Genomic DNA, 12,284 nt, shown 5'->3' with positions numbered 1-12,284 from the left:
AATACTACCACACATTTCATCATGACCCTTTTCCTGTGGGATCTGATAAATCTCACTGACGGACAGACCACGCCCGCCTGAGTGCGATGATGGAGCTGGGGAGAGGTCCTGCCATGGAGGCCGACGCAGATTTAAGTTAGGTGTTCCAGGTGAACTTGCGCAGGCTTCATTTCTGTTAGATCTTTATCTGATAAAAAGACTTTATATGATAATTTCACAATCTTTTTTTTTTTTTTTTTAATTCTTTTATAAATATTTCTAAATCGAATTGAAATGGGCTTGAGAACAGCAACTATAACTTTTGACTCAACTCTTTACTGCTGATATTGTACCCATTTTATTTGGGTGTGGCCCATTTATGTCATTTTAAAACATTGTTTTGTCTCTAGATATCTACCAGGTCTAAGTTATTGTATTATATTTGGTCTTTTAGATCTTTGAGGATACCTGTCCACATTTTTGTCTATTACTATGCTAAAGTCACCCTCACATATTGTAGATGACCTTAGTTTTCAATCTGCCATTGCAAACATACATGTTTACCAAAATAAGTAAAGCCTGTCTGGTTGATACTCATAAAATAAATTCTGCGTTGTGTAAAAAGTAATTTTTGTCTATCCCAATGGTAAACCACTGACAATGTGATATAAACTAGAAAGAAGAAACAAGGGTTTTGAAGGGTATTATTATTTCAGTACTGTTTTTCTCCTGAGATGTTGGTTCTTCCACCAGGTTAAGTATTAAAAGCGTAATTAGCGCAAGAATCCGCCAGAGGGCGACTTTTTATGTTCCCTAAAGGTAACTTCATGAAAACATGTATTATGGTTCTGTTCTGTTCAGTGATGTTAATCATAATAATGTTTATGGATTAAGGTATACACAAGGGAATGCTGGAAACATAGTCCTATAGCTTTCTGTTAACGTTAATGAGTCCTGGGTGGGGCCATTGAAAGTTTTTTTTTTTCCACTCGTGCTTTAAAACAGTTGGATGCAGCTCATTGGAGGAGTCAGTATATTACTATTACTATTACTATTACTATTACTATTAGTATTAGTATTAGTATTAGTATTAAATAAAATCATATGTTACATTAGTATAACAGGGGTTATTTCAGGGTCGCAATTCTGCCGGGAAAATTCAAGGATCCGATGCCTGGATCTATTAAAATGGTGAAATGGCACAAAATGATGATTTTAACCCCGGACCTAAAACAGGCGGCCACCTTCACTGGATAGAGGAAACTGATTCATCAAAGGCAAAAGCTTGTAATTATTTAACCACTAGGCTATTTTCTTAAAATAATATGTAAACTGCCAGACGCAAGATAAATTCTTGTTTTTCTACTTTTCTCCCACGTTTTGATATAAAACTACGATACATATTTACCACAGGTACTATTCTACCAAACGAAGTGGCCAAAAATGAGTCAAACGTGAAAACCTTCCACGTGCACTTTAAGTTGTCTCTCTGTCCACCAGGGGTCAGCATTCCCCAGTCTACCACTGCAGCGCTTCCACTGGTGCAACTGGTCTGAACCCAGTCCAAATGTCCCGGATGTAATGTGTCAAAAAACAAACCAAACACATTGAGAAACATCAAAGGAAGTAAAAAGACAAAATCATGTTAAAGCCTGAAGAACATTGGTGTGATTCCCCACATCTATTGTATTAAAACTTTGGCTACTTCTTCATCCAGTGTGTGTGAGTTAAATCCACAGGCCTATTTTCAGATAATCTGTGTTTTTTTTTAAATGCAGGATATAGCAAATGGCAGATTGGGTTGCTTTGTTTTCACAGAGCATACGGTTTTATGCGGTGGTGTACATTCTCTCAAAGGAAAAGCAGAAAACACCCACACTTGCCTGAGAACTTATTCTTTTCATTTTCTTTAGGCAGTATCCTTGGGGATGAGCCCTGAGCCCATAAATGTTTGAGTCCATATTCGATATGTATGATGACTAGGAGAAGAGGGGGAGCTGAGTGCTGGGGACGTATAGCCAAAGGTCATGTTTACAGGGACTGCCTTGCTGTTTCTCTGTCGCTTCTTGATAACTCACTGCTGATTGATACATAAATATTACATTGATCCACTCCTTCCACTTGTACACAGAGCAGTACACAGTGTGGATGAAAATAGCTGGAGACTGAGAAGATGTGGTCTTTGGGGAACATTAGGACGTTCAAGTGAATAGATTTTTGGTTTTATTTGTGCACTTTTGTTTTGTTTGATCTCAAGGGCTGGAAAGACTTGTCATTGTGATTATTTGCTTCTTTCAGATGCTACATTTGAAACCAATGGTAGAGATAAGATAAGGGTGGATTAGTTTGCCTTGAAACAAACTCCCACACTGTGCACTTACCGGACCGTGCTACACTTGGGACTTTTCAGTGAATCGCAATGGACCCAACACATTAGATGATTTATTATCAACAACAAATACCTTCTCTGGTGAAGCATAACACGTCTTTGAAACGCCACAGGAGTCGAAACAATAAGGACGGCACTCCCGATGCCAGAGATTTTACCTCAATTTATTTTGTCTGTTAATGATAGGCTATCAGATTCCTATCAGCCTTTCCTGTTCGCTCCCCTCCTCTGCTCCTTGTTGCCTGAAGGACTGTTTTCAGCAGCATCTGGAGGCAGCCTGTTGAATAGGTGCATTCTTGCCTGGCCCTGTGCTCCAGCGAGCGCACTCAGGGCATAGATCCTTGGCCTCCAGCACTCCAATTCTGTGGGACGAGGGACGGATAAAACAAAGCAAGAACATAGCATCTCATTAGTTTATAAATGTGATGTGCATTGTTCTTCTCTCATTGTGTTTGTATTAAACTTCCCCTTTTAGCTTGACTTTTGTCCCAGATGGCCCCCATGACAAATGAGAAGTTGAACAAATAAAAAGTATTTTTCTTGCTAATAACAGAATCCTGAAGTCATCAGTACTCTGAAGCGGGCCAGTCTCCTTGGGGGGTTGCTGGATGGGGGTCGTCTGGTGATCATTTTGGCTTTGTGTTGTAATGGTCGAGCAGCTGAAGAAGGCTTTTTTCAACTGTTCTCAAACAAACTAGACCCCAAGTCTTGATTAGCTTAAATGCATTTGTGTTGCTCATTGGTTGCCACGGGGCTTCACAAATTCTTATATAAATACAAATAAATGTATTTTCTACAATGCAGTAATTGTGTACTGAGGTAGAAAGTATTTTTTGGCTCATCACCACTTAAAAAAACAGTTTGCAGTAGTAGTAGCCCTTGTAAAAAATAATATATACTATTAAGTGCATTCTCAAGATAAGTGACAAATATGAACAGGTTGAGTCCAGGGTCAACATATATATATATATATATATATATATATATATATATATATATATATATATATATATATATATATATATATATATATATATATATATGTTTATATATTGTCATTTGACTTGCCACTGTCAAGAAGGAAACAAATTATGTCCGAGCAAACATAATCAACATTATAATTAGCTTAACACATCTGATATTCTAATGGGAATTACCATTAATAATTACGGTTACTCATAAGTAATTTAAAACCATCGCCTTCCATACTCTGACATTTAAAGAAATCTTTGTTGGTGCTGTTTAAAGGATTTCTTGTTCAAAACATTTGCATCTTTTATATCCTCATTTTGTTTATGCGTGTTTGTTTGCCTCTCACTCTGCGGCGGACAGGGATCAGCTGATAGTTGTGGCGCATTGGTCTGAGAAAAGGAGGGTCAGAGTAACTGCCAGCTGCCGACTTAGAAGGAAGCATTTTGACCCCGGTGTTATGGATGTTTTAGCACCCTTGCAGGGTTGTGCGTGATTATACATGCTTATAGTTATACGGACACCATGTTGTTGTTGCTGACAGTCGGACAAGCAGCGGCTGCGTTGGGGCTTGTGTTTGCAGACTGTCATTAGCTTTGTGGGTTGGTACACGTCTTCATTGTGGTGACAGACTTGAACCTGGGGATGACAGCCTAACTGCGCGCTTACAGCAGAGAGGTGTGACCAGCTCATGCCTTTTCGACTCTGCTGATAGTTCTTATCTCAGAAAGCAGAGAAAAGAGCTAATACGTCTGCACAGCTGTCATAACATCATAACAGTTATTTTCTGTCTGTTCAGTTGATGCGTGGTCCTTGCTGCAACAGAGGGCTTCACTGCTGTCTTGGAACTGTGGAAAGGGAGGATATTTTTTCTAAACTAACAAAAAACATTGGATTGGGTAGACATAAATTTTTTCCTAAATCCTTACAAAACGCTCCCTTCGATTGAAGCCTGGCTCCTGCTGTCTTTGCTCTCAAACCATCATATCAGTGCATAAGCCCTATATGTATCCCATTGTGATTTGATTTCGAGAGCAGAAATGGCAGATTAGTCCTAAATCCGTCCAAGTAGATTATCCACTCATCTCTAAAACTCATGCATTGAGGGCTCCACATGCGTAACTGGCTGCAGAGGGGTAGTGCCCAGCTTACCCGTGGTATGGGGACCAGCGCCACTTTACTATCCATGCTGTTATTAAACGTGTGGTTGACCCGGGTTTTCCCCATGCGCGCCTCATCCCATTGTGTTGGGTCTGATTGATGCTGACTGGGGTCACCTAAGCTCATGCACAGGATCACAGTGCAGTGCACAGGGGGCTAAATGTTTACATGCATTCATTTGACTTTAGCCTGGGCTCGGCTGGACCATGGACAAGGCCATATGTGCTTCATTCTTGCACCTCTGTTTGAAGGCTAATATCCACCAGGTTGGAGGAGCTTGTTTGGATAAATGAATAATTCTGTATTTTCCTATTTTGTTAATATATCTTATTACACCATGAGTGTGTATTTTTTTAATTTATTATTTTATCTAATTAAAACATTGTTAGACTTTTGTACTTTTGTACTTTTAGACCTTGTGGCTGGGAAACCACTGGTTTGTTAAACACTGTTTGTTGTCAGTGGTTGTAAAGACGTTTGTTACGACCATTGTTACATTACCTTTTATGTCTCCCACTTGTGGCATAGTTTTTTTTAGTTTGTGGTCACTGTGCTGTCAGAGAGCTAACAGTCTCCATTGATCCGCCTGGTAAACATTCATCGCTTTCAGAAAGATTTGCCCTTCTGTTTAGACATCTTACTCTTGTATTCACTGGAATGTGACTGTGTCTCTGATGGAACAGGCAGGCGGGGGCAGGGCAGCTGATCGTGACTTTTGGTACAAAGTGTTTGGGAGCATTGGAAGAAGTTGTGTGTAATTTCTCTCACCCATTAACCAGACAGAGCTTTTGTTGTGCTCTTTCCCACTGGCACAGTGTTGCCGTGAGTGACAGCTCTGTTGGGCCGCCACATGGTGGGACTGAATGGGAATGCTAAACGTCAGTGCTTTGTAAAAACTGCTTACCTAAACTCTTTATGTTGCAAAAGGCTTTTACCTGCGCTTCACTTAACATTTTGGTAATTGCTTTGCCTGTTAGCGCCCCAGGCCAGAGTCAGTGGTGCTGTTTTATTGAGGCATTCGGATTATTACAGATGTCATTGATCTCACTTCCATTGATTTTTAAGTTGAATGACAGATTTTATGTTGTCATCTTTGTAACAGTGTTGTGTCAATGGATTTAATTATTGTGTCCATGTCTAACTGTTTCAGCCTGTGCATTCCTGTGTGTCCGATACCATTAAACAGAACCATGTGAACTGCTCGTGCACCCTGCTAAGAGCTGGTGCTTATACTTCGACTGCCCCACCTGGAGTCCTCTCTCCCACAGCTCCGGCAGAGATGGAGGCTGTCGCGCCTGGCACTCTCATAACCTGGTGGGCCACGCTCACAGGCAGTGCCCGTTCACAGGAATTTGGAGCGGAGCAGGAGGCAGAGAGGAGGCTGCTGGGAAACAATGGCTAGGGACATCTGTCATGCGTGGCTGCACTCCCCTTTGCCTACAATGAGACTGGGGGACCAGCCAGTGGTGGCTTTCTTCTCTGTCCCCTCCTTTCCGGGGACACTTTTGGCCCTTACAATGGCTCTTTTGTTCCTTCTCGCTTTTTGCCAACGTTTAACCCTTCGAGCCTGCTCCTTTTCTGCCTCCTTTCTCTTTCTCCAGCAGAAACAAAACATAGTTGGAGCCACACCATTCATCCAGCTCCCTGTGCTTCTGTTTTTCATCATGACTTCTGGCTCTATTTCGGGCGGTGTTTTTTCATTTGTGTGTCCATAGCTTTTATTTGTCTCTCTTTTTTGAGTGAAAAAGAAACATGGCTTGTCTCTTTATTCAGGAAAAAAGTCAAAATGTCACAATCCAGTGGCTCCTGGACTGACTTCAGAACATGACACTATTTGCATCAACAACAGTAGATTCTGGCCCCTGAGAGTGCCTCAGTATGACCCTTACCTTCAGTGGTGTCTCTTTCCTCTCCTTTGTCTTTCACTCACAGAGCCACGTTCCCAGGAAGTTTGGCACTAAGAGCCAGTCCTCACTTACTTACTGCCCAATGATGCGACACAAATCACTTCCTGCGTTACCTGCCGCGTGTGAGCACTCTCTGAGCTGAATGACAGGAGTGAGTGAGTTGTCCACAGCTCCATTGATTGTAAACCACTGGACATTGTGTGGACCAGCAGCACATACTGCCTGGGATATAATTATACTTCCTTGAAGCGGTCTCTTTCTTAGCGTTTTCAACACTCATCAGCCTGATGTAAATTGCAAATTGATTTTTTCCCAGCGTCTCATTCTTAAGGACTTAAAGGGTTCAAGCTGGCCTGTAATTGATTGGTCGGATTGCAATTTATTATTGCTGTCAGCAACAAGACTTTTCAAGGGGAAACTTGGCTGTGCAGGATAGACAACCCTTGTGTACTCTGCCAACACGACGAAGCCCAAACCAGCTGGTGTCCCACATGGCACCATTCAGATGTAACACGTGTGGAGCTTCCATTGCCAACAAAAGCTTCCAACTTATCTGCAAAGGTTTTTAGAGTCACACTTCCCACATCTATCACACATTTAATTCACAGCCTCTAGCAATACGGAGAGCAATCCTTCACTCCACCAGCTCCGTAATGGACTGACTGGCAACTTGGAGTGTTGTGTGCCGTCCTGCCCGCTAATTGTTGCCAGCTGCTGAGGCCCGGGAACAAAGGCGCATTTGAAAAGGTGATCTGTTGATTGGGGAAACTGTCCACCCTCTTTTAATGGGACGTGCATCACATGAGCGGTTGGCGTCTGTGTACAGGACTGGCCCGCCTGTCCCCAGGGCAGAGCACACTGTAACACCGGCCCATCTGTGTTTGGGATCGGGAGCGCCAAATGAACCCGCGGCGAATGGGCCTCATAAATAAAATGTAGGGGTGCGGGTCACTGTGTGGGAGAATGAAGTGTTTTTTAATTTACTACCGTCATGATTTCCAAGTGACACGTTTACAGTCCTTTAATTGGAAAGGTTCATATGAATATTTACAGCATAGTTAACATAGCCACATGCATCTGTGTTTATCTTATCTCGCCAGTCTTTTACTAGTGCGCATACCTTTTAACCTCAGATAGAAGATGAGAGATTCTGCTTGACTTAATGCCGTTGGAATGCTTCTATATGGCTGGTACTTAAAGTGTTGGAATCATTGAGTCCAACACTTTAAGTATTGAATTTTGATTTTCATCCCTGAATAGTAGATTTCTTTTTATGTTTAGAATTTTACTTCCTGGTTGTAATTGATGACGTCACAGTAAGAAATTCCCCAGCAAGCACTGGGCCAAAACTCATCTAACGTCACAATTATTTTATTTGACTAATTTAAATGCATGAGAGCCCCTTTTGTTTTGTTGAATTAATGTTTAGAGGGTCAAAACAGTTGTCCATTTGGTGTAAATTCTGCATAAACTTTGGATGGAATGATGTTGATTATGTAATTTCCAATAATTTTTGACAATTTTTTTAACTTTTCTCCACAAATAGCTCCTTGATTGATTTAAAAACTATCATTTATATTTACAACAGGTATAAATACACCCAAAAAGCAACAACAACAACAACAACAACAACAACAACAACCTGTCATACGCCCTTGTTGTTACGTATCTTTATTTTAAAACTTGACCTACACCAAATCGTAGTATTGAGCTTCTATAATAGCGCTACACTTTCTCCGTTCCCCTCCCTAACTCACTGCAGACAGATACAGATAAACAGACTGGACACACTATCCACTGTTGTCGTTCTAATGCCTTTTAACTAGCTGTGAAAACGGGAGAATGAGTGGGACGGGGAGTCTGAAGCGAACGCCTGAGTCAGAGCATGTGCTGGGATAACATTCTCCTCTCGTCTGCATAAATATTTAAGAGGAGCTGTCAGTGGAGGCGCTCTCCCTGAGGACGGGCCACCGCATGTTTAGGCCCACGTCGAGGAAGAGTCTGAGTGATGTCGGACTGTATCGATGTGTGGTTTACACCTCTCCGTCTGATGAAAAGGCCTGATGAGGGAGCCACACTCACTTTCTGTTCTAATTCTGACCCTGAAACTTGTCCCGGCTTTTGTCATTCAAATAAACTGTTCATTTATTGATTGATGTAATTAGGTGGGTAATATATCGAAATGAAGATAATATCATGGATGTTGTTTTGAAGATGTGTAAAAATATTAATATCAAATGTATTGTTTATAGTTAAAAAATTCTACAAAAAGAGTTGAAGAAAAAAAAAGATGATGATAACTTTCACATGAAGGTTATTTCTGCACTTTTGTAATTCATTTGACATTTCACATTTGTCTGATAATAATAATAATTCTGAATATCGTTAAATATATCAAGATTTATTTTTGTCAATATCGCCAAGTAATATTTCTGATCAGAAATCTTTCTTTTCTGAAAGTGCAGTTAGATTTGGGATCTACTTTTAAAAATTATGTTTCTGCTTATGGTGCATATTGCGAACATATAGAAGCATTAAAATATAAGACAAGTTTACGAAGAGAATATGAACTACTAAACTAATACAAGGGCTAACTAATAATATTCATATAGCTATTTTTAGGACACTCAAAGATGCTTCACGTTGCATTATTCATTCACTCCACACTTGATGGTGGGAAACTACAATTGTAGCCACAGCTGACCTGGGGCAGACTGACAAGACTCTCACACCAGATTCATACTAAGCAATATGGGTTAAGAGTCTTCCCTAAGGACACAACAACATCATTGTAGTTGTATTTTGATCATTATAATCTGGACTAAACACTCAAAAACATATACAAAAGACCTTTTATAACAAATACACTGACATCAAAAAGTAGGATAGAAATAGTGTGACTAGTCTAGTAATTAGTGTGAAAAACTATAGGTCTTTCACAATAATGACTATATCGACTCGTTCAATATATACATAAATAAAATTCCTAGTTTACACGTATATGGGCTCTTACTAACTTGTTAAATTGAGCAGTAATCAATTAATTTTCCTTCGGGATTAAGCAAAGCCATTTTACACTTGTGCTCAACAGCCTCTGACTTTCACCGCATCCATTTTATGTTCGTGCACGGACAAGGACACCACAATGGTAAACTAGAAAACACATTCCCGTAAAGTTGAACTGGTGCCGGACTGCAGCTGATGGACAGTGCGGGGGGCGAGATAAGGCGATCACAGTGGGAAAAGATGTCCTTGACTGAGACCCGGTGTGGCCACTGTTAACAGATCAACCTGCCCCATCTGTGACAGGCCCAGAAGCAATTATCCCCTATCACATCCGCGCTGACCATCTATATTAAACCTGCTCGCAACACCTGAGATTAACCCACGCGCGCACCTCTCCTGCCATAATCTGCACCATAGGCCACGCTGGGCTGTGGCACGCCTCGACCGGCGCTCCGGGGTCAGTGTGTGCGCGGGCGGCCATGTTGCTGCTGCCACTGCTGCTGCTGCACAGAAGGGACTGGCTGACAGGCGCAGCTATGGTCGTCATAAATGTGCCTTGGCTGAAATGACTACAGGCCATGCTATTACTCACGAGAGAGAGAGAGAGAGAGAGAGGGAGACATAGAGAGAGAGAGAGAGAGAGAGAGAGAGGGAGACATAGAGAGAGAGAGAGAGAGAGAAAGGTTGTAAAAATGACTTCATGGAGTTGTCCCTCAAATGGCTTCTGAAGGTCAGCAGTTGACTTCAGCTACTGTTATTTCACCAAGACAACCAATGTCATTTAGTCTTGAATCTTTCGATATACAAACATACAATATGCGCTGGATATTGGCAAAAAAATGTATATCTCAATATTTGCTTGGAGTATCACGATAACGATATTAGTTGAGATTTAAATTGTCAGACAAATGTGAAAAAAGCAGATTAATTGCCTAATACCTTCATTTTTTCATTCATTTTTCATTTTCTACTGCTTGTTCCCTTTCGGGGTCACGGGTGACTGGAGCCTATCCCAGTGACTTTGGGCCTTAGGCGGGGTACACCCTGGACAGTGGCCAACTCGTTCATTTTTACATTTTTAATCAGCGCTTTTGTTGAAATGTTTTGACCCAATTTTGCATATCTTCAGATCAAAATTCAATATATTGAAATTAGAATACTTCAATATTACGGCTCAAATAGAGAACCAGATGTGTTAATTCATTCATTTAGCTAAATTGATTGTTACAGGTAGAGTTGTGATTAGGGATGCCATTCGATTAATTGATAATCGTGATTATTCAGGTCACAATATATATCCGTAAAATTATAACCATGAGAATAGTAGCAACAGAGGGTCATTTCAGTTCAGTTTATACTTTGTGTACTACGTCCTTAGTACTTTTTTATCAGGCTGTTTTTGTGCCGATATGGTAATAATGGTAATCTAATGGTAATAAAATGTGAATAATCGTAAAATAATGACATAATAATAATAATAATAATATAATAACATTTTAAACTCGATTTTGATATTAAAGAAAAGGCTCGATACTTACCTTACCAATGGCATATATCACAATCTTAATTATTTTACACTTTTTACTCAATATAATGTATGTTTAACACTAAATCTTCGTCGTTTCTTTAACGTCACCATGTGGATCATTCAGATAGTCTGTGTTTAAATTTACATTTGTACTTGTCTGTCTGGATGCACTGGACACGCTGGAGAAACTACATCTTCGCCTTCTGCCCCTAAAGCTGTCCAGTGTGGACTCATTACCAATAAGTCAGTGTGTCCTTTCACGGACGTCTCACCTACAGGGCATTCTGAAGTGTGGAAAATAAATGAAGTTCTATGTAGGCAGATGCTTTGGGGATTTTTATTTATTTATTTATCACAGAAGGCTTTCAGATGTGTGTTTTTAAAAGACAAGCCCTGCACAAAAGCCAATTGTGTGAGTGTTTTTCTTTGTCCTAGGCAATGCTCAAGGCTACAGGCTCCTCTTGTGCTTCATCGTGCAGAAAACAGCAGCCTGGAAAAGCTACATCCAGATCATCCACCTCAAACACAGGAGCTTATTGTGCTATTTCTAAAAGCTCCAAAAATCCTAATCAATTCATGACTCACATTTCAGTTTGACAAAAAGAGGAGGTGTTCTGTTTGGAGATAGAGGAGATGCCACAGGCCAGAAAAGATGCAGTGTATTAATACTTTTGATTGTTTTTTCACTGCCACCAATTCAATGGTTTCTTCTGATAGACGAATATGTGTAAACAATGTTTCTTTCATCTTTACGTTGTCTAACTGACTAACTCGTGACTTCTTGTTTCTTGGATGCACTTTAAAACATTTGGGTTTGAAGTGGCTGAAGAATTTTAATAGAAATAACTATATAAAATGTATTTTGGTTGGAGTGATGCTTGTAAAATGGAGGATAGTGCTTTAAACGCAGCTTTGTCAGTGCATGTTGTCCTCTTCACAGGGGCCATTAAGCTATCAAGGATGTGGCCTGTGAAGAAATGAAACATTGTCCAGAGCTGGAGAATTCCTCTGAGCTGGGGGAGGACAGCACCGTGCAGCCCAGTGAGTGTGTGTGTGTGTGTGTGTGCGTGAGTGTGTGTGTGTGTGTGTGCGTGTGTGTGTGTGTGTGTGTGTGTGTGTGTGTGCGTGCGTGCGTGTTTGTGTGTGTGTGTGTGTGTGTGTGTGTGTGCGTGCGTGCGTGTTTGTGTGTGTGTGTGTGTGTGTGAGTGTGTGTGTGGAGGAGGGATTAGCGAAGCCTTTGGAGGTGGAGGAGATGATGATGGACAGACACAGGGGAGCCCCCCCAGTATCAAAGCTGCAGGAATGTAGAGCGGCCTGGTAGGACCTGGAACGCTCTGATCTGATG

At 40.9% G+C, this 12,284-nt stretch overlaps 1 protein-coding gene across 1 annotated transcript in view; it reads right to left on the bottom strand.

Moving 5' to 3' along the window:
• Positions 1-11,687, bottom strand: part of rpl10a (ribosomal protein L10a) — a 216,846-nt gene extending 205,159 nt beyond the window's left edge. The window contains exon 1 of the mRNA XM_072450056.1: positions 11,684-11,687. Within this exon, the coding sequence (XP_072306157.1) occupies positions 11,684-11,686 (3 nt within the window). The 5' untranslated portion in view covers position 11,687. The remainder of the gene's footprint in view (positions 1-11,683) is intronic.
• Positions 11,688-12,284: the final 597 nt, after the last annotated feature.

The sequence above is a fragment of the Eucyclogobius newberryi genome, unplaced genomic scaffold (genome assembly GCF_026437365.1).
Source record: "Eucyclogobius newberryi isolate DKJ021-1_F unplaced genomic scaffold, fEucNew1.0.hap1 SCAF_17, whole genome shotgun sequence".
Taxonomy (NCBI): Eukaryota; Metazoa; Chordata; class Actinopteri; order Gobiiformes; family Gobiidae; genus Eucyclogobius; species Eucyclogobius newberryi.
This window is presented reverse-complemented; position numbering and strand designations above follow the sequence as displayed.